The sequence below is a fragment of the Schistocerca gregaria genome, chromosome 1, assembly GCF_023897955.1.
Source record: "Schistocerca gregaria isolate iqSchGreg1 chromosome 1, iqSchGreg1.2, whole genome shotgun sequence".
In the NCBI taxonomy this organism is placed as follows: Eukaryota; Metazoa; Arthropoda; class Insecta; order Orthoptera; family Acrididae; genus Schistocerca; species Schistocerca gregaria.
Genome location: NC_064920.1, coordinates 486,441,466 through 486,466,214, shown reverse-complemented (window position 1 = coordinate 486,466,214; position 24,749 = coordinate 486,441,466). Strand labels below are relative to the sequence as shown.

Genomic DNA, 24,749 nt, shown 5'->3' with positions numbered 1-24,749 from the left:
CGATTAAGTACGTCAACTTACGTACACATTTCTCGTCATTTGCGGGAAGTTTTAATTTTCTGCTTTAACATGAAGAAATCTGCAGCTGTGGCTCTTAAAATGCTGGGGTAAGACCAAAGGTGAGGGAGCTATTTGTGAAAGAACGTGCAGAGAATGTTTTCAGCACCTCAACAACGGTGATTTTGATGTCGAAGACCGGCATGGCTGGGGAAGACACAACGTTTTCGTAGCTACTGAAACAGACGAAGCCAGTCACAGGACGTCATTATCGAAAGCAGGTGATGCGTTAGAGCCCAGCACTGAAACACAAAAGGCCACAATACAGCGATAGACACGTAAAGGTAATTTTACAGCAGGTCAGTGCTAGACCCCATGTCGCAAAACCCGTCAAAATATACATATAAACGTTGAAATGAGAAGTCCCATCCCTCCCGCCGTATTATCCTTACGTTGCTCTCTCTGACCACCACCTTTTTCGATCAGTGGCATACAGTCTGGCTGACCAGCACTTCCGATCATATAAACAAGTGCAAAATTTAACCAATTCATGGAGCCCCCCAAAAGACGTCCAGTTCTTCCGACATGGGATTCGTATGCTATATCGAAAGATGTGAGAATGTAGTGGCCAGCGACGGGCAATACTATGATTCATATCTTTTTTGTAAGTTTTTCACAATAAAGCCCCAAACTTCGAGAAAAAAAAACGGTGAAAGCAAAGTTGTAGACCTAGTAGTATTCACGTACAGTTTGCACGCAAACTGCTGCTTTAAAATTACCATTCATTAACTGCAGAGACTCTAGATAAAGTTTCATACTATTCCCTGGCAGGGGGGTGTCTCCACGCCTTTACCGAAGCAGCGGATGACACCCTCCAGCGGACAAACCTTAGAATGTTACAATCGTGCATCATTGGCAACATTAGGCTATCTTTGGACACGAAATAAGTCCATAAAACCCCCACATAAATGTGGGAACACAGGAGAAAATTCTCACCCTGCAGCTAAACTTAGAAGACGAGCTGAAATAGGGTAAATCTACGTACATAGTATTTGTAGATTTACGAAAATCTGTTGATAACGTTGACTGTTTGACATACTGAAGGTATAAGGGATGAAATACAGGAAGCAAAATGTTATTTCCAAGTTTTACAGAAATCAGCCTGCAGACAGGGCAGTAGCGGCTCCCGAGCGTTATTCAATCTGTAAGCTGAGGAAGCAATAAAAAATGAAGAACGCATTTGGAAGGGGAATTGAACTTCAGGGGGAAGAAATAAAAGCTTTGTGATTTGTCGATGACATTGAAATTCTGTCAGATGTGGCGAAGGACTTGGAAGAGCAGTTGCTGCAAAGAGGTTGAACATAAACGAAGGTAAAACATGGGCAATGAAATGTATCACAATCAAATTACCAAATGCTCAGACCATTAGATTAGGAAATGAGACAATAAAAGTAGGAGATGAGTTTCGCTATCTGGGCAGCAAAATAACACACGATGGTCGAACTAAGGAGGATATAAACTGCAATAGCCGAAAAGCATTTCTCCAAAAAAAATAAACAAATAAAAAAATAAAATATAAAAAATTGCCGATATCTAATGTTAATTAAAATGTTAGGGAGTTTTTTCTGAAAGTATTTGTCTGAGGAGCAGCCTTGTACGGAAATGAAACGTCGACGAAAGCATTCAGGCAAGAAGAGGATAGAAGCTTTCAAAATGTGCTGTTGCAGGAGATTAGACGCGTAGGCCGAGATACTGAATAGGAGTGCGGAGAAAATGAAGTTATTCATTTCTTGACTCAAAGAAGGAATCGTTTGATAGGCCACATCATGATGCATTGTGAAACTGTCAGTTTGTGTGTGTGTCTTTGTGTGTATGTGTGTTAGAGAGAGAGGGGGGAGGGGATCAGGAGGCGAGGGAGGAAATAAGAACTCTAGAGAGAGATCTCAGCATGAATATACTCGTAGTAAGGAGGTTCAAACAGATGTAGGTTGAAGTAGTTATCCAGCGATAAAGAGGCTTGCATGGGACAAACAAACGTAGAGAACATCAGTTCATAAATTTGTAGTTCAGCCATCCACGGAATTTCCTGTTTGTAGATATTTTCCTTTTAATTAATGTCCAGTTAAAAACAGAAGCGCTCTTAGCTGCCAGTTTTAGATTCCACCCCTTTCTATACTAACGTAACGAACTAGATCGCAGACTGAATGGAATGGCCACCAAAGAAAATAATCGAGGGACTGGCGAACCTTACGCCCTGTTGCTCTACCCATGATGGCTTAGGGCAGTCACATATAATCCACTCTGCTGATAAGGTCAATACAAATCGTTGCGGAAAAAGCATCTGGTGTTACCAGACGTGTTACGCCTGGCTATAGAGTGTTTTGGTCGTCTTAACAATTTAATAGTTTTGATATTTTAAGATAGGAACCACGTATCTCTCTATTCTTGGTATAAAAACTGTGACTCCAAATAACTGCCCTTAATTCTTGGCAACTACTTTTACACTCAGAAACACTCCGTCAAGGCGGCATTAATACGATTATTTTGTAAAAAGAAAAAAATCTATTCCACTCTCGTAGTACCAGATCACATACCGAGGAGTATGTTCTAACAAAATCTCTTACACAAACGACGTAATAATTGGAAGAAAAGACACTGCACATACGACGTTCTCGTAGAAACTTAGAGGTGAGGGTTTCGAGTCAGAGGTGTCGGTGTAATATTGATATATCGGAATATATTGGAAAACGACTGATGTTAGTCTGGAATCCGAAATTTTCTGCGCCGTTAGGCTCGCTTCTGGCAGATTTAATTCCCTTCCCTGTCTATTAGAAATCTGAGGTCAACAATGGACAGGGAAATATCAGTAATCTGGCAGTTTGTTATGTTACCATACATATTTATTTACGCGAAAAGAAGTTCACCGATCAAAATAATATTCAGCTCCTTAAAACAGCAGACTGGTTGGTTTGGTGCGCTGTACATGAGGTGGAATGTGAAACCAGGTGGTCACACTACCCACCACCGCATACTTAAGTCACAAGAGTGAAGTGGCGTGTACGTGACAGTTTATTGTATGGCGTCAGTGCAGTAACATGGATCAAATTACACACTTACAGAGGTTGTGCAGGGAACTTAACAGTTCAAATAGGAACCCATGTCCGACGGAGTCATCCAATGACGCCACAGAGAGCCAAAGTTATAGGCGCCGACTCCTGTAAATGTGTTTATAGGCAGGATAATTCTATGATGATTTTACAGAATTTCTGGGTGATGAATAAGGATAAATATATCAATTTGAGACAAGGGTTCCCTGGATCGGAAACGAATTAGTCGAAAGTTTTGAGCCAAAACAGTTCTGGTACCTCTGTGAGTGTAATACATATATTGGTACTGTTTTTTCTATGATTGTAGGTGAAGCACCTTACAGAGATGGTAGTATCGACTAAAACAAGGAAAAAATGTCCAGTAAATATGTGTTCTAAAATGATTACTTTAAGAGCTATGGACACGAGTTTCACAGTAGCGAAGATGAACATGTGTTCATAGGTCCTCAGGTATGCATTTTAGTGATCATATTTAATGGACTTTTTTCCTTGTTTTGGTCGATAATACCATCTCTGTAAGTCGACTACCCTACAGTCTTAGAAACAGCACAACCAGCACATGTATTTCACTTTTAGAGGTATCTGAACGATTGTAGCTAATAGCTTTCTACTCGTTCTCGTAGAAACTTAGAGGTGAGGGTTGCGAGTCAGAGGTGTCTGTCGAATATTAATATATTGGAAAACGACAGATGTTAGTTATCCTTATCTCAAACTGATACATTTGTCCTGTATCATCCACACTACGTACATTACTATCAACTGAGAAAATAGGTATTTAAATTAATTGAATGAAATTCAGTAATTATTATAGAAGTGTCTCACCAGAGCCCTGTTTCATTCACTCAGTCTTGTTCAAGGGACCAAACTGCTGAGGTCATCGGTCCCTAAAGTTACACACTGCTTAAACTAATTTAAACTACTTATGCTAAGGACAACACACACACCCATACCCCAGGGAGGACCGTGCAATACGTGACATGGCGCCTCAAACCATGCGGCCACCCGCGCGGCTCTCTGTCTCGTCGTGCGTAATCAACATTATCACGTAACAAGAATCGAGCGGATATTAGCTACAGCAAAACGTCTGATTGTTGTGCAGAAAATCACGTCCGCCCTAGCACAAAGCTAAAGTCATCGCACTTCTTTCGTATTTGGACTTGTTGAAGATATATTTTCTTTTATACACGTAATTTTAGTTTCTCTGTTTACTGTAGTAGCTGTATTTCTGTCGTTTGACAACATTTCGAACAACAGCTGCATGCACACGACAAAAATTAAGAACAAGAAATAACTGTACACAGTAGTTTGACAATGTTTTGGGGCATCTAATATGACGGCGCCGGCTTCAAAGCGTCGTAAAGAGTAAGCCTGTAGCGGCATCTCGCCTTATTGTACCTCCATGGGAGCAACCAGCAGTTGCAGTTTCAGAGATAACGAATTACGGAATGCACTCTTTACTGCATCATTAACAAACATCTGCTATGACCCACACAAAACCTCTAATTACCATTAAAACATTGTAAATACAATCAGTCTGTCTATTAGGAACGTAACACGCATAAGAATATTAGCTTAAAAAGAGCCTAACCGACAGGGATCAGGAACCAACGTCAAGACTTGTCAATGATACGCGGTTTCAGTCTCGACAGGAACTGCTGGTGTCAGTGAGTGTAGGCTCATCTCAACCAGTTTCCGAAAAAAAACCTGCTAGGGTAATTTGGTTGGAATCGGAAAAAGCCCTTACTCTTAGCGGCACCAAACGCTACTCGTCTTCAGTGAGACAAACAAACAGAAATTCGACAGTTGCTGACTGGGGGCGTGTAGGTGATCCACTGAGTTGCGGCTTTACCTTTTTCAGATGGTGAAAAGCGTCGAGTGCACGTAAAGGCAAACGAGGCCTTTAACCCGCCGCTTTTGGAGAGTATATTTCAGACCGCCAGTGGGTTTATGATTTTCTCGGGGCGTTTTTCCCTGTCATTCAGACTGCCGTGAGCATGAACGGGAAAGCTATTTCAGTGTCCTCAGTGACCAATTATTGCCCTTTCAATGAGACGCGGAAATATCGTTCAATCTGCCAGGTAGACCTAAGACTTAAGTAACAGCGGACTTAAAAGCCAGCAGGTTCAAAGATCTGCCCAAACGGCTCTGATGTGACGAACAGTCAGGCACAAAACACACCTAGACTGCCGCTCTAAGTCACCCAATCCTAATGCAATAAAGCATGCATGAAATGTTTGTAATAGTGGTGGAAAAGCTGCAGTCAACTTCATGGCACTTTAGTGGCTCTACTAGATGGAATAACCGATGAGCGGCTTCATCTGGGTATGATCTATCTGAACAAACATGGATGCTCTCATTCCTCGCCGACTTGAGGTCGTTATTAAGGACAGAACATTTTTTACACGTTATTAGCTTGATGTTCCCCACAGTCATTATGTTTTCATCTAAAATGCTGCCTATTTAGTTTGAGAATCGAAAGTAACAACAGCCCTTTGATGAGATATCTATGTTCCCTTTGAGTCAAAGCGTTAGTATTTTGGGTGTACAGAATAGGTTAATCAAGTAACAGTCACTTTCTATTAATATATATTGGGTGTAATAGGTATAAGTGCAGATATTTTTATATGTGGTACCTTAATATGTAGACACATCAGTGTGTGAGTTGTTTTTGCTTTGCGTCGAACTGTCTTCCTACAAATATGTCACTTAATTTACTATCTCATCTTTTCTGCACGGTCGTAGCCGTACTATTAACAGGATTACTCAAATCGGTATATTCCAACAGTTCTGCGTCCACATGTGCATGCTTCAACACGTGACCTACTTCCCAGCGGAATATAAGCATTAATGTCTTGGTCTTGCCTCGTGTACTTGAAGCTACTAACCAACCTAAAAATTTACGACTTGTAATGGCCACAATTATTAGTCTGAAAATGACGTAAGTACTTGTGTAGCGTTGTTCAGTACAACATCCTCAATCACCAAAAGAAGTAGCTGTTCTTATACACACTACACGCTGTATAGAAGGATTTGGAAAAAAAATGGGGAGGAACTGCGACAGACTACCCCTTTGAGAAGGAAAAACAAAGAGGCCTGGGAAATCTATATCCTGGAAATTATGATTTTCATCTTTGAGGCCATTTTATTCGTACCATGCTTAATCGCGTCACAGCAGACGACTCGACCTCATTCCCTGTCAAACACTGGAAGTGGGCTGTGGTAACTGACGTTTCGTAATCCTATAGGCATTTCTTCCGTCACGAAGTGAAGATGCGTGTCACGTGTATGGCGTCACTGATGAGCGGTGCTTCCTGGGAGGACAAGGAACAAATGCGGTGCAATGAAAAGAACAGTTGTAGCTATGGGAACAGTCTCGTCCTCCCCTGATATGTACCGTACGCAGAAGGCCTCTACTATGAAAAACCACCTGTTTCTGGACCTATGTACACTGTATCGTGTTTATTCCTTTCCATCTTCTGGATAGTCTCTCGCACTTTGTCCCCACTGTGTGAAATCAGGCTCCATATTCACACATATTATAAAAATGTATGTATATATGAAAGTGTCTGTGTGTGTATGTGTGTGTGCACCAAAATGTTCAAATGTGTGTGAATTTCTAAGGGACCAAACTGCTGAGGTCATCGGTCCCTAGACTTATATACTACTTAAACTAACTTATGCTAAGAACAACTCACACGCGAATACCCGAGGGTGGACTCGAACTTCCAGCGGGAGCAGCCGCGCAGTCCGTAACACGGTGCCTCTAACAACGCGGCTACTCCCCGCGGCAGTGTGTGTCACACATCTCCTTCTAAACCAATGGACTAATTTCAACCAAATTTGTTACACGTGTCCCTCACTGTCAGGAAACAGTCACTGTGGCAGTAAGAACCATCTATCATAGTTCAGGAAATATGACGTCATAAACGCTGAGATTCGTTCAAATCTGCCGCTTTATGCGTGACATTTAAATTTATTACTTCTTTGTTACTAAGTACACTCTCAACGTATTTAACTGACAGTATCCGCTGACTGTATCCACATTATTGTGCGACACATAGTTCAAGAGATATGAGATGTGCTCAAAAAATTCCCGAACATTCGTAATTTCGCGTCAATGGTGCCTTGGAGCTAAATGCGGTTGGCATCCCTGCGCACACCTGTGTTTAATGTGTGACTGCCGGAAGTTTCATAGTTGTATGTCTGTTATTGTTCTAAATCAAACGTGTGTAAATCCCTAAGGGACCAAACGGCTGAGGTCATCGGTCCCTAGACTTACACACTACTTAAACTAACTTATGCTAAGAACAACGCACACACCAATGCCCGAGGGAGGACTCGAACCTCCGGCGAGAGGGGCCGCGAAATGTGTGACATGGCGCCTCAAACCACGCGGCACGGCTGTTATTGTTCAGTGGTGCATTGAGTAGAATGTTTTGTCGCATTCTTTGCGGATTTCGAGATGGAAGAGCTAGAGGATCAACGTGTCTACATTAAATTTAGCATGAAACTGAAGTAAGCCTTACAGAGACATACCAAATGATGCAGGTAGCCTACGGTGATGAGTGCTTATGTTCTACTCGGTGTTACGAATGGTTCACACGGTTTAAAAATGATAGGATGGAAGTTAAAAATGACCGTCTTTCAGGACGTCCTTCGACGTCTACCCACGACGCTCATCTCAGGAAAGTCAACGAAATTGTGCAACTCAACCGCAGACTGCCTGTCCGAGAGACTTCAGAATAATATAACATTTCAGTTGACTCATGTCTTGTAATCCTGATACAGCATCTTGGAATACATCGTGTTGCGCTCAAGTTCGTCCCACTGCTCATTAGTCAAGATCAGAAAGACCTTCTCCTCCCAGTCTGTGAAGAGCTTTTCGATCGCGCAAATGAGGACGTGATGTTCCTTAAGAGAATCATAACTGGTGATAAGACGTGGGTCTACAGTTATGATCTCGAGAACAAGGTTTAGTTTTGACGACGGGTCGGAAAAAGTTTTCCAAGATCAAAAAACGCCCGTTAGGTCGGGTCAAATGTCAAAACAATGCTGATGGTTTTCTTTGACTTTGAAGGATTAGTTCATCAATAATTCGTGCCACAGGGATAAAATGTTAATCGACGATACTATCGGGACGTGTTGTGACGTCTGCGAGAAAACGTGTGAAGTCTCAAATGTGCCGAGACAATTCATGGCTTTTGCATCTCGATAGCACACGCGCGCATTCACCCCTGTTGTTGAGTGACTATTACACAAAAAACGAAATCACTGTGTGGCCTCATCCTCCGTACTCTCCAGAACTGTCCCCTGTAGACTTTTCTTTTATTTCCAAAATTCAAAACCCTGTTGAAAGGACGAGTATTTGCAACGACAGACGACATAAAAGAAAATTCGGCGAGTTGTCACGGTACGCGTGGCTCACCCCCGTAGGAGGTTCGAGACCTCCCTCGGGCGTGGATGTGCGTGTTGTCCATGGCGTAAGTTAGTTTAAGATTAAGTAGTGTGTCGCAATAGTAAAGAATAAATGTACTAAAAATGGCTCTGAGCACTATGGGACTTAACATCTTAGGTCATCAGTCCCCTAGAACTCAGAACTACTTAAACCTAACTAATCTAAGGACATCACACACATCCATGCCCGAGGCAGGATTCGAACCTGCGGCCGTAGCAGTCCCGCGGTTCCGGACTGCAGCGCCTAGAACCGAACGGCCACCGCTGCCGCCAATAAATGTACTAAACCTCCATATAAGATGCGGTAATTTTTCTTTTACATATCTCAGTGTTTATGACATTATAACAGGTCTGTTCAAAAAATTCGGGAACTTTGTCCACAAAATTTTCCTACGTTTACCTTTTACTTGTTGTGCGTTGTCTCCTTCTAAATACTCTCCTGCACTGATGACTTCAGCAGTTTGTTCCCATAGTAACTTACCACAGCCAATAGAAAATTCGCAGACGGCACTTAGCGCGATCCAGCAAAATGCGTACCAAGGCTGCTTCCGGAAGTAGAAACGGCGTTTGGAGAGGTGTTATCAATTGTGGAGGAGAGTATTTAGAAAGGGTCCATGCACAATAAGTAAAAGGCAAACGTAGGAAAATTTTGTGGACAAAGTTCCGGAATTTTTTGAACAGACCTCTTACAACGTCATAAACACTGAGATACGTAAAAACAGAAAATGCCGCATCTTACATGAAGTTTTTTTTTTACATTTATTCTTTACTATTGTGACACTCTTACAGTCTAGTCAGCTTAAGCAAATTCCTGAAACTGGCAGCGCTTTTGTCAGCTTTCAACTGTGAAGCGCAAACGGCTTTAGGCGAAACCCGTTGCCGAGTTATGAAGAGGCGTTGCCATAGAGATGTTTACACCAATCGCGTTTTACACACACGAAGCAGCTGTCTCAGCGTATAGAATCATGTTTCTTGAACTGGATACAGTACTTACATATTTTTACATTACGCATATTTTTTCTGCGAGTGTTTCATAGCCGGCCGGGGTGGCCGAGCGGTTCTAGGCGCTACAGTCTGGAACCGAGCGACTGCAACGGTCAGAGGTTCGAATCCGGCCTCGGGCATGGATGTGTGTGATGTCCTTAGGTTAGTTAGGTTTAAGTAGCTCTAAGTTCTAGGGGATGGATAATCTCAGATGTTAAGTCCCATAGTGCTCAGAGCCATTTGAATCATTTGAGCCAATGTTTCATATTAATTTTGTTTTGTGTTTCGCTATGAACACAGCTCATTTATTGTGTACGTTTCTCATAGAAAACTGGTGAAATGGACCCCCCACCCCCCGGGTGTGCCGGATGTGTCTACTGGTGTAGAAATAAATAGTCAGTGGTAGAATGCAGACCAGGTCTTTTTCAAATTATGTAAGCATCATAAACAAAATTTAAAAAAACAGCAACGGTATTTTTCTTGAACATCTTGTCTAAACGGTGAAAAGGTTGAAACAGATCTGGTATCGGGGGAAAATGGAAGGAACTACTTCGTATCGTGTAGGAGTCAATAAGACAATGCGTACAACAAATTTTGTATTCTTCCCTCAAGTTATTTTATTTGTGAAAACATCAGCTCACTTTCAGTTACATTAATTCATTTGCAAGAAGCAATACAAAAATTTTGTCATTCTTTCTTTTTTAAAATTAAATAATTTTTTTTTTCAAGCGGGAGTTGTCCCTCTACAAGTGCAGCAAAAAGCTGCAGGCTTCTGCTGCCGCTTTTTTTCTGATATGTGAAACTGGTTTGTGTCTGTCGGGTACATAATACCAAATACTGTGAGATATTTGCAGGAAATCAGATACATATATATACAGATACATAATGTCACATACACGCATTTAGTAGTAGTAGTAGGAGAGGGCTGAATCGACGTGCACCTTTCAAAAATATTCACAGTTCAGCTTATGACTCAACCCCATATTGGTCTTCTCATTAAATTCGTAATTACTATTATTATATAATATATAGCATACGTATAATACAAGTTAATTATAATATGTATAGTATGTACATGACAGAAACTCTTTTTCAAATAATTCAGTAGTCTGTGAAAGCTGCAGTGTTAATCTTCCATGCAAAGCGTATCTCTTTGGCAGAGATATGTTAGCCCATCACGCACCCTTGCTCGCCCAGTTGCCTAGACTGCCAGGTGAAACTTCCATAATCACTTCCGACAGCAAAACCTCTCTCTCGTCGCTTCCACCTCAACAGCATCCACAAGGTCAGCTGCTAAACTACACAAGCCTTTCTTTCTTTCTTGCACACGACACTGCGATTTCGTGAAAAGGGCACTATTCGCCTAGCGAACGTCTTTTATGTGAAATACTAAACCAATGATAATGTCTTAGTTGAAAAGTTACTTTAGCTGTACACTACTATTCGGTCAGGTATTAACCCAGGATGTTTCACTGATGTAATAATTTAGTTTTGGGAGAAATGTGCTCGACTGGCTGAGGATCTGAAGAGACTATTTCATAAGGACTTGAGTCACATAAGGACATTATTATTCAAGTCAGTCACAATAAATTTAAATTTCGTCTGCGTTCGTTAGTCGATCGACCAAAAAGTGTAACTTCTTAAATTGTTAGCTGAGAAGTAATGGTGGAAATGAACAGTGGTCAAATCTACTACCAGCGGTGTATTTTTTATCACATCAGCTCCACTAAGTTACGTCCGGCAGTTACTCCTTCGCAGGCAGGTTACACCTCTGCAAGGTAACGGATCATCTTTTGACGTAGGTAACCAGGAGAACAGTACGACGTAGTGTCGAACACCCTTCCAAACCGACTTTACTTCCGAATTTTGCTTCTGTAAGTATCGACAGGCATAGCTCTTTCGGCGACAACACAGTAAACACGGAAAAGTTGCGTCACATCACATTTTAATGCCTAATAGGGTAGTGTGGAATATAAGCATTGCGATCTACGTAACAACTCAAAATTTTTGATTCGTGCTTACACCACCATTGTTTCCTTAGCTATCTATTTACGCTTCAAAGCAGGACTAAGATCTTGGATCTGCCAACATCTCCCTCCTACTTTTCGAAGACGGTTATGAAACCAAAGCAGCATACATGTCGTTTCCTAACAGTCCTGTTCACGACTGACCAAGAGATTTACTCTCTCTAAATACTTCACCCAGTGAACTTTAATTTAGTCCTGAAACTTGTAGCGGTGGAAGAATTTCACAGCGCTGTCCTTCCTGACTGAGACTCAAAGTAACGTATAAAGCTGTACATTAACAAAAACGTCTCCATCAATGATTAACTTCTCGTGGTTTGCATTAACAGTCATGTAAAGTTTTTTGAAGGACATTATATTCTCTGTTAAATGTGGAGACTATTTATTTCACAATTACAATTTCGGGCTTGAGGCCATTATCAATCGTACCTTAAGACCATTATCAAGCGTACTGCAAAAGATTTTGCTTCAACACCTGTCAGTCTTTAAAATACCATCCGATATGTATAAACATGATTGTTTTTCTCCGTTTATTGGTATTTCATCCACTGACAGCCCACCCTTCCACCCATATAGGGCGAGGGGTGGGCTGTCAGTGGTATTATATTCCGCTCATCAGCCATGAGAGTTTTTTTAAGAAATATATGAAAGATGTGAAGGAAAAACACATTAGTGCTGTTTTTTAATTTAAAATCAAAGACGGACGTCTAGGAAACGAAAATGTATCCATTTTAAAACCACATGGCAGAATGATGAAATTCTTCGGAGAAAAAGCACTGAAGCACTGCCCTGAAAAAACTGAAGGACCTGCACTGTGAGTTATCTCTGAAGGATAGAATGTTCCTCAGGATTGAGACGTGTGGGCAGAGACGATAAGGGCCTGTCAGGCCGAAAAATTATAGATATGGAGGTGGGTGGGTAGAGGGAGAACAGGAGGTGGAAAATACATATAGTGGGGAGGTGTTTGGTGTGTGGACAAGGTAGTGGTAACAAGAGGAAAAGGGTGGGGATGGATAGAGAGGGAAAGGGAGAAAGGAGTCATGATACAGAGATGGAAAGAAGGGAAAGAGGTAAAGATGATATTAGGAACAGACTTCCCGGCGGATCTCCCTTTCCTGGAGAGGGAGTTGGTTGATGTTGCGTTGGGAGAAGAAATGTAGTCTATCGGACGGTGGGAAGTGTTGATAAAGGCGAATAGTACAGGAGTGCAGAGGTGTTCCATGTGGATGTGGAGTGGTAGAAATGTGATAAGATAGTAGAGCATCTATGTGGAGGAAGGTAAACACAGGTGGAAGGCGATTAAGAGAGCATGGCGTTCGAGGATTTGAAGGGAACTTTGGCGGGATGCTGATCCATGCAACATTTCCATAGATGAGGATGGGTCGGATCGAGTTTTTGTAGGTGTGGAGAATTGTTGAAGAGGTTGTAATCCGCAAGTTTGGCCTGTTAAAAGTTTTCGTAGTTTTAATATGTTGTGGGCATTCAGTTGGATGGTTAGTAGCTAAGGTTTCCATGTCAGTTAGCGGTCGAGCATCATCCCAAGATATTTCAGTGTATTAGTTAACTGGATAGGAGGGTCGTAATTGGGAAGGTAAAAAGTTATGGAGACGGAAGGTACGCTTGGTTAGTCATGAAATTACTGGCTGAGTATTGCAGGGTTTATCTTAAGAAGCCCTTGTTTACACCAGGAGTTAAACTGATTGAAGCGGATTTGGAGCGATCTTTGTTATTTCTTTAGTTTAGGGTAGAGGGTAAGGAAAGCCGTGTTATCGCAATACTGAAGGAAGTTGATTGATGGAGGTGTTTTTGGAATATCGCAGAAAGAGGGCAGAGCCTTGCGGCACTCCTGCAGTGAGATGGAAGGCACGGGAACTGGTATTGTTAACAGTGACAAAGGAAGGTCGATTAGATAAAACAGATTCAATAAGGCGGACATGGTTAACTGGAAGTGCACACGTCTGGAGTTTGAAGAGGAGACCAGAGTACCATACGTGGTCGTGGGCTTTCTCTAGGTCGAAGGAGGCACAAAGAGCGTACTAACGCGAGTTGAGCTGGCTGGACAGGAGATGGGAGAGGTTGCAGAGCTGGTCATCAGAGGAGAGATTGGGACGGAAGCCACACTGGTTAACAAGAATAGGAGGTAACGCTGGTTCAGGAGTAATGGTTGCGTCGAAGGAGCATGGATTCGAAGATCTTGCTAAAGAGTGAGGTGAGGCACGTGGGACGATAGGAGGAAGTATCAGTAGGAGTCTGTGCGGTTTAAGAAAAAAGGATTTTGGAGGTTTCCATAGTTGAAGATAGTATTCTGTGGAGAGGATAGTGGTGTGAAGGATTTCAAGGGTGAGTAGAAGGGAGAGGGGTATTCTTTGAGGTGGCTTGTCATCGTCAGAACTGAGAGTTTTCAGTGTAAGAAGAACTAAACGAGCGTAAAGCTCCGCACATCATGAGAGGGTGTAAATTAATGACCTGTTGGCACTGTTAACGCTTAACAGATATCGCGATAGAGCTATGTTGTTAGGCACAATTCACTGCGATTAGCGTTAAGAATATTTACATTGGCAATAGTTCATGTAATTTACATCATTTCACGATGTGCAGTGTGTCACTCTCGTTCAACACTGCTCTGTTCTTAAGTTGAAAGGCGCAATTCTAACGATGACATGTTAGCTCTATCAGTGCTTTTTCTTATTGAAACCTTAAAAATGTACCAAGTACTATAAATGGGAGATACGATTACTTGGTGGACAACAAAGTGATCAAAGACAGGCGTTTCTACACATTATACTGTGACCATAAATGAATTCTTCTATTCAATTGATAGCGTAGCCCCATTTCTACTGCGGTAATTGCAATACGTTCTGCAACACTGTTACATTCAGGGCGTGTGCTGGCCAGGTACTGGAACTTACATTATCATGTTTTGAAACTTCCTGGCAGATTAAAACTGTGTGCCGGACGGAGACTCGAACCCGGGATTTTTGGTTTTCGCGGGCAAGTGCTCTCTAGGGTAGCAGGAGAGCTTCTGTGAAGTTTGGAAGGTAGGACACTAGGTACTAGCAGAAGTAAAGCTGTGAGGAGAGGGCCTAAGTCGTGCTTGGGTAGCTCAGTGGTAGAGCACTTGCAAAGATCCCGAGTTCGAGTCTCGGTAGTTTTAATCTGCCAGGAAGTTTCATATCAGCGCACACTCCGCTGCGGAGTGAAAATCTCATTCTGGAATATCATATTTTCCAGACAATGGTATTACTGTGCTGTCTAAGATGTCACTCCAACTCCTGCACTACTGTTACGAATTTATCGGACTCTCCCCAAAAGTCTCATTCTTCACCGTTTCAGTAGAAATAGTAAGTGAAAACTTGTTTCGTGTAAATGACGGTTGACAATAGATGTAAAGTTACCATTTGATCAGTTCTGAATATAGCTGCAGACGTTTCGGACGAAACTTATGTGGTGATGTAATGTAGACCACCGCGATTCTGTTCAATTATTCGATTATCTCAAAGACGATCGAAGGTCTGTAAAGGAGGAATGCCAGACATGTCTGATGTGGATTTGTGCACTCGGTAATCGGCTGGCGCCGGAGCACAGCGGCAAACGTCGGATCGGACAGTGACGCCGGAGGCGGCGGTGTGTCGTGCGGGCGTGTTCCCCGGGCAGCGGTGCTAGGAGGCCGGGCGTCGTGTCCGGGGCGGGGTCCGGCGGCTGCTAATGGTGGTAGGGCGGGTACAGCAGCGCGGGACCCCACCGGGCTCAGACCAGCCCCGGCGGCTTCACGTCGTCGAGCGGCGGCGTGTGCGCCACGGACGCGGGCGACGCCGCCGGCTGCGACGCGCCGTCCTCCGAGTCCGAGCACGACTCGGAGCTGCCCTTCTTGGAGCCGGAGCCGGAGCCGCCGCCGTTGTGCGTCTTCACGTGCTTGGCCAGGTGGTCGGAGCGCATGAAGCGCTTGTTGCACACGGGGCACGCGAAGCGCTTCTCGCCCGTGTGCGTGCGCAGGTGGCGCTGCAGCTCATCGGAGCGCGTGAAGCGCTTGCCGCAGAAGAGCCAGTTGCACACGAACGGCCGCTCCCCGGTGTGCCAGCGCAAGTGCGCCTTCAGGTGCGAGGTCTTGCCGTACACCTGCAACAGCGGGCGCGCCTCTTTTACGCACGGCACCTTGGCGGCGACTTTAATAAGAAATAAATTGTATTGTGAAGGCGCTGTAGCACCAGACAAACACCTGCAATATCTAAGTCTGCAGAAGCTTTCGTGGCCGTTGTCATTGAAAGTAAAATCTGCTAAGAGATCAGGATGCTTTACGTCCCCCTTGAAACTTCTTCTCCGAAATTCGAAGTTTCGGTCCCTTCCGCTTCGATCCTCGTCAGGAGTTTTCTGGCGCTGCTGGGTGACCGGACAAAATTGGAAACTAACGCAGTGATCACTCATAAAACTGTGTATTTCTGCACTTTGGAATTGATGGACAAAATTCTTCATAGAATGGCATCATGGAACCAATCAAAGATCTTACACTGAGGTGACAAATGTAAAAGGGTAGAGACATGTACCGGGTGATCAAAAAGTCAGTATAAATTTGAAAACTTAATAAACCACGGAATAATGTAGATAGAGAGGTACAAATTGACACACTTGCTTGGAATGAAATGGGGTTTTATTAGAACCAAAAAAATACACAAGTTCAAAAAATGTCCGACAGATGGCTCTTCATCGGATCCATGGGTATTGGCGGGGTCACACCGTCTTCTAGATGTGTCCTGACACCTCAGTTACGGCAGTTTCAACTGCAGCACACCGCCACACAGGCAGTTTATTTGTTCGCCAGCTCTTGGATGAAACCTTTCCGCCACGCGCGATTAGCCGAGCGGTTTAAGACGCTGCAGTCACGGTCTGCGCTGCTGGTTCGAGTCCTCCCTCGGACACGGGTGTGTGTGTTTGTCCTTAGGATAATTTAGGTTAAGTAGTGTGTAAGTTTAGGGACTGATGACCTTAGCAGTAAAGTCACATACGATTTCACACACATTTTTTTGAAACCTTTCCAGGCAGATCGGTGGAGACGGGCCATCGTGTTCACCACGTTCACCAGACATTTCACCACTTACTAACGTTCTAGCTCTTACGGCGCGAATACGAGATGCTGCAGAGGCGGGGACGGGACAGATGTTGATAAACAGAGAAAAGTTGAATCCGCGTACGTTCTGAGGGCAACAAACGGAGAGCTAGTGGAATTGTGTCCATAAAAAAGTTTTATGGGTTAAGATACCATTTGCAACAAACCACATAACAGTATCTAACAATTTTTGTAATGGAGGAAAGACTTCACGCTCATCCTCCAAGTTTGATTGGTTACGTTACGCCGTTCTTTAAACACATAACAGCTGTGTTGTACTGTTTACAGAAAATATTTTAAATAAAATTCGTCTGGTTACATTGGTTAGGTCATAATAGCTTGTAGCAAGAGAGGGAGAATGTTATAAACATACGGGCGCTAAGGGCAATTGACGTTTTTTGATTGGCGAGGTCACCGCTGTCATTGGTGGAAGAGAGACGGCGCATACTTCTCTCCCTTCCGGTCTGTCCGCACTGCAACACGGCACAAATAAAAGTTGTTTGCAACAAATCATTATACTACTGCTCGCCTGAAATTTCTGTTGTCGTGCCGACAAGGTGGTTCCTAGCTGATTGTTTCCATTCCACTGCTGTTGGTGGGACATCGTCATTGGGTAGGCACTAATCGCTGGAGGCGAAAGAGATTGAGAATATTGCCGAAATATCATAGTTGTTTTGCCGCCACTTTGATAGTTTGTATAACGCACCTTAACTAGGCATTTGCTTTCTTGATGGCGTGAAGATATCTCTAAGAATGAGCGTAATTTCTACATAGGTGGTTGCTACATACTTTTGGCTCGTGGCTTCTCGCTATCATGCAAGCAACTAACAGAAGTAAGGAAGATTAGGATTTCACGCCCCGTCGATGACGGCGTCATTAGAGAAGGAGCGCAAACTCCGATTGGGGCAAGGAAATCGTTTCAAAGGAATCATTCAACTTACACGATTTAGGGAAATCAAGGAAAAAGCAAATCTGTGTTGGATAACCGAGATTGGTTCCCGCGTCCTCTCGAGTACGAGTTCACCGTCTCACCATTTCGCCACATTGCTCAGTAAGAAAGTAACTATCTGGAATTTTGCTTTAGATCGGCTAAATACGGAAGTAGTAGGCCTATACCAATGACGATGGTCCATCAGTGATAATGTAAGAAGTTTTACACAGTTCTCCACTTCTTCGTAAAGAGCACAGCAAGGGAACGCGACACATGTTTCCGACAGTGTTAAGTCACCCAGGCGAACACCAGAAGACTCCTGGCGAAGATCCCAGCAGAGGCGACGAAACGTCGTGTTTTGGAGAAGTAGACTGAAGAGGAATGCGCCGCTGCCAAATCTCCCAGAAGAATTTACCTTCACCTGAAATATCGATCACGAAGTCAAGTATGTGATTAGCGAGTGTAGTGAGTTTCAGACTAACCGCCGCTCTCCTGTGTGCCAACGCAAGTGCGCCTTGAGGTGCGACGTCTTGCCGTACACCTGCAACACACGCGCCATCCTCTCAATATCGTGGCGTTACAAGGGCTCCAGAAATGCAGTGAAGGCGCTCTAGTGCCAAACAAACACTAAAATATCGCTCACAAAGTCATGGGCATGTATGACTGGTATGATACTAGTGACGGTGGGTTATGTATTTGACATCTACATTATACAAATACGCCACAAGGCACGGTAGAATGCACAGTGGAGGGTACTTCGCACCATTATATTAAATATCGAGATGTTACAAAAACTTTATAAATGTAGGACGACACTGCAATGGCAAAAAAGCACTAAAATAACGGTCACATGCCCTTTAGGACTGATACCCTATTAACGATGGTACATTCTGTAAGTGACATCTACATTTACACAAATACGCTACAAGCCACTGTATATTGTATTTTGTATTATTATATTAAACATCGAGATTTTAAAAGACGTTATAAATATAGTGGAGACGCTATGGTTGCAAAGTAATACTATAAATTGGTCACAACTTCATGCATTTCTACTACGACATTAGTAACAGTTGATTATGTAATTGACATCAACATCTACACAAACACGCAACAAGCAACTGTAGACTAGTCAGCGAAGAGTATTTTGGACATGTTTCAATCGCTATCCCTGTAAAAGTGATCGACAGACAAATGAAAGTACTACCACCCTTTGCACATGGGGCACTAGAAAAATTACCGACTGTGTCCCTACGATGATCAGTTCCTTCACCAATAATTATTAATTTTATTTTATCTTTTTACAAATCAATAGTTACTCAAATAACTAAAGGGAATACAGCAAAGTGACGTCTTCGACATATGCACACTCCGTGATTTTCAAGGTACAAATGGAACATGGAAGCTTTCCCTCTCACACAACTTAATTGCTATACTTGTGCCTTGAAAATGAAAGGATGTCATGTGGAAATATCGGTGGTTGCTGAAGACGTCACTAGGCCGTGTTCCCATAAGTTATTTGAACATCTTACATGCCGGGAAAAACTAAAGTTTCAAATCATTTGTTATTTCTATTCGTTTACCCAATTACGAGCCTATTAATTTTCATTTTATATTCTCTCCTCTTCTTAGTCCAGAACTGCTGGAGAATTCTGTTACTGTACCCTTAATGAAAATAATTCAAGGCAGTTTATTAACTCATTCATACTGAAAAAAGTTGATGAGCTGCAATTCTGCCTTGAACGTTCTGTCTGTCTCTCTATAACTGAAAAGCTCTTAGACATACAACATAAAATCCTGTAAGCTTCTATGTATCGATGTCCTTTTCCAGATTCTGCACCTTAATGACCCACACAGCTGTTGGATATATGTTGGAAGTAAAATTGTTGAGTCGTTTCCTTGTTTCGTTAAGAAAATGTGTCATGTGTTGTCCAACCAACCAATAAAGACTCGCTTAAACACTGTAAAAACGTTGTCATAGCAGTGTGTCTACTTCAGGAAATGATTATGTTATTTTAGAAAGTACATTTTCTAATTTCTATATGAAATCTCTGCATGCTGTTAGCTCTTGTTCTGTCTGATACAACCCCAGTGACACTTTCAGACCATATCACCTATTATTATAGCATAAGGGGCAATCAATTGGAAACGAGACAGAAGGAAAAAATTTAATAAATAGTTTATTGTTTCAAATGTAATCGCAATAATCACTTTCAGTCCATGTTACCTATTATTATAATATAAGTGGCAACCAAATGAAAACGAGACAGATGGGAAAAGGGTAATAAATTGTTTATTGTTTCAAACATAATCGCAGTAACTGTTAATATGCACATTTATCCACTTCGAGACAATATGGTCAACGTCTTCATGCAAAAATGTTTACTGTTGTCTACGAAGCCATGATTGCACGCAGGTGTGTATCTCTTCCTCAGAAGTAAATCAACGGGGCACGAATGCTTTCTTGAATGCTCCAAAAATATGGAAATCGCATGGGGCGAGATCAGGACTGAATGGAGGATGTGTAAAGACTTCCCAGAGAAACTTCTACAGCATAGTCTAAACAGCCTGCGGACAAAACACCTGCCCTCATGTTGCCAACGTTGTAACGACGACGCTGCACAAGTTTTGCTGCGGAGCCCATACTCATGCTCCATACAATCCCGGTCTCGTGGCCGTTGATTTGTTTCGGCACGCCTATATACGGTCATGAAACCGCAAACATTTTTCCACGGAGTTGATCGTCTTTTTGTCTCACAGTAGGATAAATGTACGTATTAAGAGCTATGGTGATTAATTTTTCCATCTGTGTCGTTTTCTCTTGGCTGCCCTCTTTATAATTCAGAGTTTCTCTATTTTATTTTGCATCGTGTAACACAGAGATCCCAAGTATTTGTATCGAAAGTTTGTAAGGATCGAGTCCAGTGTTACGTAACGAGAATCTGTTTGGACTTTTAAATTTCATTGTCTACCTGTAATACAGATTATTGGATTGCAGCCTGCAGCAAATTCGTTTTCTACATTATATAACTTCATTTTTGCTGTTTCTGTCAACTTCACGGGAACAAATACTTCCTTGGTTGTGCGATCATTTACATGTTGAATTCCGTCGTTCCACAAGGCATCATCTCGGGACCTCTGTTGTAGCACACGATATGTTAGGTCTATATCTATTTTGCAGCAGTGTACTAGTTAATGTAAGCAACGTTCCATGTTAAGCTAAGTTCATACAAGGCAGCAGCATGCACAGATTCTACCACTAAGCAAGGAAACCGCCACTAGTTAGGGATTATAGAGAGCTACTAAGTGCAGGAAAGGAAGCAAACAGCAAAGGTATGAGCACTGCAAGAGCAAGTGTTTCAAATATACTACAAAAGCGAAGGAGTGAGGGCGGATATTCGTGAATGAGAAACCGGTGATTTGCAGGGAACTGTTATTGCAGCACTACGAGAGAGACAAAGCGGGGAGGAGCGTGTTTGTATGTATGTGTGTGTGTGTGTGTGTGTGTGTGTGTGTGTGTGTGTGTGTGTGTGTGTACGTGTATGTGCGCGTGTGCATGTGGAGGTGTCGACAGACAGCGTGAGCCTCCTGGGAGGTGCATTGGTCTGGACTGGGTGCTTACCTTGTCGCATCCCGGGATGTGGCAGCTGTGGAGGTTCGTGCCAGGGGGTTGGCACTGGAATGAAAAGAGAGGCGGGTATTAGTCTCCGAGCCGGGGAGCGGGGGCAGGAGGGCTACACTGCTGGCAACACCTCCGACAAAACAAACCGGCAGACGGCGCCTGCAGCCGCTGCCGCTTGCCGGCTTGTCTTTGCCAGGAGTGTCTCTAGTGGTACGCTTAGGCAGTGACAAATCTCACACAAGACAAATCACTTTGCTCATTCGTCCAACTTGAATGACAGCGTGTCACACATATGCAAGGAGTGTCACAATAAGTAGCGAAGACTGGCACGAGTGAAAGTGTACGAATAATACAAGCGGAAATGTTCCAGTAACTATGGGCCCGCTACAGACCCGGTTGCGAGATAATTGCGGATTTATCATTACGAGCCACCACTGTCCTCACTCTAAAGTATTATAGTAAAAACAAATAGGGCACGTAAGCTTTACGATTTTTATTGGGGTCAAATTTCACCCACAGACCATGGTTGAGGTATGTGGTTGATGCATGCTGGGACACCCACAGACATCTAATGCACCGATATGGTCCAAGACAGACAGGTCAGGCAGGGTCTGTAATGTGGCCTGCGAGGTCATCTAACTTCGGTCCTCTGCATTTTTCTGTCTGGGTTCATCTCAAAAATGTACAGCACTCGAACTGATTCGGTTTAAGAAATGTAGCAGCGAAAGCGAATTCTATAGCCTTATCAAGCTTCACGAGATAATACGTACGGTGCGGTTCTATAGCCTTATCAAGCTTCACGAGATAATACGTACGGTGCGGAGCGAGGAGGGGAGGGGGGGATACTAGCGTACAGTAAATTGTAGCAGCTATCTCGCTGAACAAGTATTGTAGTTTAATTATGCTTGAAAGTGTGGAGACCAGATAAGTGAAGTATTTATAGAAACGTTCACATTTCAAATACATTTGCATTTGACAATATTTCCTCCATCTCCGTAGCTGAATGGTCAGCGCACCTGACAGTCATGCGCAAGACCCGAGTTTATTTCGCGGTATTGCAAAGGATTTTTTTCCTTGATGGAAGAATCGGAAGAGGGTCCAATCGGTCACACGATGACAACTGAGGAGCTGCTTGAATGCTGAGAAGTATCGGCTCTAAGGTGTGGCTATCCGACGATTGTCGCGAGAGCTGTGTGCTAACCACGCGCCCCTTCATTCCGCATCGGAATGACGTCACATGGAAGAGGGTGACGTGGCGACGGGACCTGATTGCGGAATTACTAGTTAAGACAATATTTCTCGCTGCAGTTGTTGTAGGCTCGTAACCACACATTGTGTTTTTCTCGCAAACGGCTCTTTTGCAAGCCCATGTGTACTGGAACGATTTTGCTTCAATTATCGTGTGCTTTCACCAGTGTCATCTCTCGCTGTTAATTATGGTACACCCTGTATATTCAGGGTGATGAGCTCAGCTATTTCACCTCAAATAACCTTTGCCTCGTTCAAGGAATTTGTAATCTCTTTTCGCTAAGATGAATAGGGATTAGGGACTCGTGAAACTGAAGCGACTTCGCAACTTCCTTAATCACCAAGGTACAACCATCAACTTTCTGTTTTAAACAAGACACACGAATTTTTGCCGTGCAACAGCAGATATGCATGAGACAAATTCAATAACATATTTCATTGGTAAGTCTGACTAGAAAATACATTGAATATGAGGACTTTTGTGCTGTCGTTGGGGCTGCTAAGGTAGCTCCATTCGCCACGGAAAGTAGCTCCACCTGGGCAACAGGAACAGGTATGTCACGTTTACGCCACTTTCGGCGTCGAGATAAGAGATGCTTTATCTAGCCGAAAATCAGGCTGAATGACTTTCGGCTAAATAAAAAGAAAAAAAAATGTGTTTAAGCCTGTGTTGAGTCTAGCACTCAGTCATGACTTTACGTCTCAACTAGGTAACGCATGTATCAGTGGAGAGGGGCGTGAACTTATAACGCCCTGACAAAGGCCGCTACAACAGTACAAAATTGTCATGTTCGATATTTTTTGTTTTTCAGTTTCTCGTAAGACACATAAAAGGTCAGTATCAGTGAATTTGTCTCACATAGATCTGCTATTCTGGTAGAAAAAAAAATAGCGTTACATCTCGGTAATTAATGAAGCTCAGAAAACGGGATAGTATTTTTCATGAGATCTTGCTCACTATTCATCTAGCTGAAAAGGGGCTGCAGGTAACTTCGACGAGTCAAAAGTTATTTGAGGTGAAAATATTAGACACCTCGCACTATAAATTACATTGCCAGAAATGAACACAATGAAAAATAAGAAATGGCAATATGCCTTTCAAACATTTACAAGAAATCAGTAATGCGACAAGAAATCGGCAATACGACAAGAAGGAACAGGATACAGAAACATAGTCAAGAAATAACACATACGTAAAGAATTCAGAAATACTCCTAAATATTACCAACCAGCTTGCAAGTCTACATCACATCAAATCATATGCAGTACACAGACTTTACCTATGAACGTTACTGATCCGTTACTACAGCATAGTAACAAGGTATTCTTTATTTCGGGCTAACACTCTGGTATCTCCTTCTATGGTTGCAAACTACCGTAATTATTATTACATGCACAATACACTACAATTATCACTACATTCATGCTCATTACGAATGACTTCTCCTTACAAGGTTGTCATCACTACAGTATCTCCAAACATGCCGATCAGAATGCAGGCTGCTTTTGTTTTTTAATTAACTTTCCATAATTTCACCATATGCACAACCACAGAAGTGTCAGTGTGCTGAGATCAACATCTCGTTAATTTAACAGTAATAAAATCCAAGCGCAAAGCATAGTATAAGCAGAAATTTTTTCTATGTATTATTAACTTGTTTTTAAAAATCTAAACACATTTTACAATAACAAAGAAACACTAATCTTGTGGCCTTACAAGCTCTGTACATGGGACAGTACATTTTATAATTTCAGCAAAGGGAATGGTGTAGAAGGTTTAACGCTCCATCGAGTACATGGTCCTTAGAGACTAAGATTAGTATCGTAATGGACAAGGCTGGGCAGGACATATGGGAAGATCATTTTGAGGGAACTACCTTGACATGCGCCTAGATCTGGATGAATCGCAGTTCTCCCACAACCAAGTCCAATAACTTAGTAACAACGCCATCTCGGTCGATTATCTACAGAAGAAATCGTTGCAACTATTATCTTGCTGTAAATGGTTAACGATACATCTGAACATCTGTTTAGACTGGTTCTTTATTCTCAAATCTACATAACGCAGCGTGTTATTAATATGTTCATTAAGTAATGCAACATATATTTTCTCGGCCAGTTTCGATTGTTGTGGGAGATCGTGTAATATTCCCGCTCCAGCCCTTGTACTTTCATAAAGTTCCGGTTTGTGGCTGCGCTAACTAAGGTGTCTCCCAAGGGGAGAGCTGTGACTGGAAAACCAGAGCATCGCATATATTTATAAGCGCTTGACGAATGTCTT

The 24,749-nt window shown here is 42.7% G+C and overlaps 1 protein-coding gene across 5 annotated transcripts in view; it reads right to left on the bottom strand.

The window, feature by feature from the left end:
- Positions 1-11,167: 11,167 nt before the first annotated feature.
- The window catches only part of LOC126353763 (transcription factor Sp8-like), a 197,583-nt gene continuing 184,001 nt past the window's right edge, over positions 11,168-24,749 (bottom strand). For 2 of the 5 annotated variants that reach the window (XM_050002838.1, XM_050002853.1), the window contains 2 exons: positions 21,221-21,274; positions 11,168-15,682 (listed from right to left, as the gene is read on the bottom strand). In XM_050002838.1, the coding sequence (XP_049858795.1) occupies positions 15,314-15,682; positions 21,221-21,274 (423 nt within the window). In that variant the 3' untranslated portion in view covers positions 11,168-15,313. Of the gene's footprint in view, positions 15,683-18,080; positions 18,140-21,220; positions 21,275-24,749 lie in introns of all 5 variants that reach the window. The other 3 variants (XM_050002862.1, XM_050002871.1, XM_050002847.1) reach the window with 3 other exon arrangements.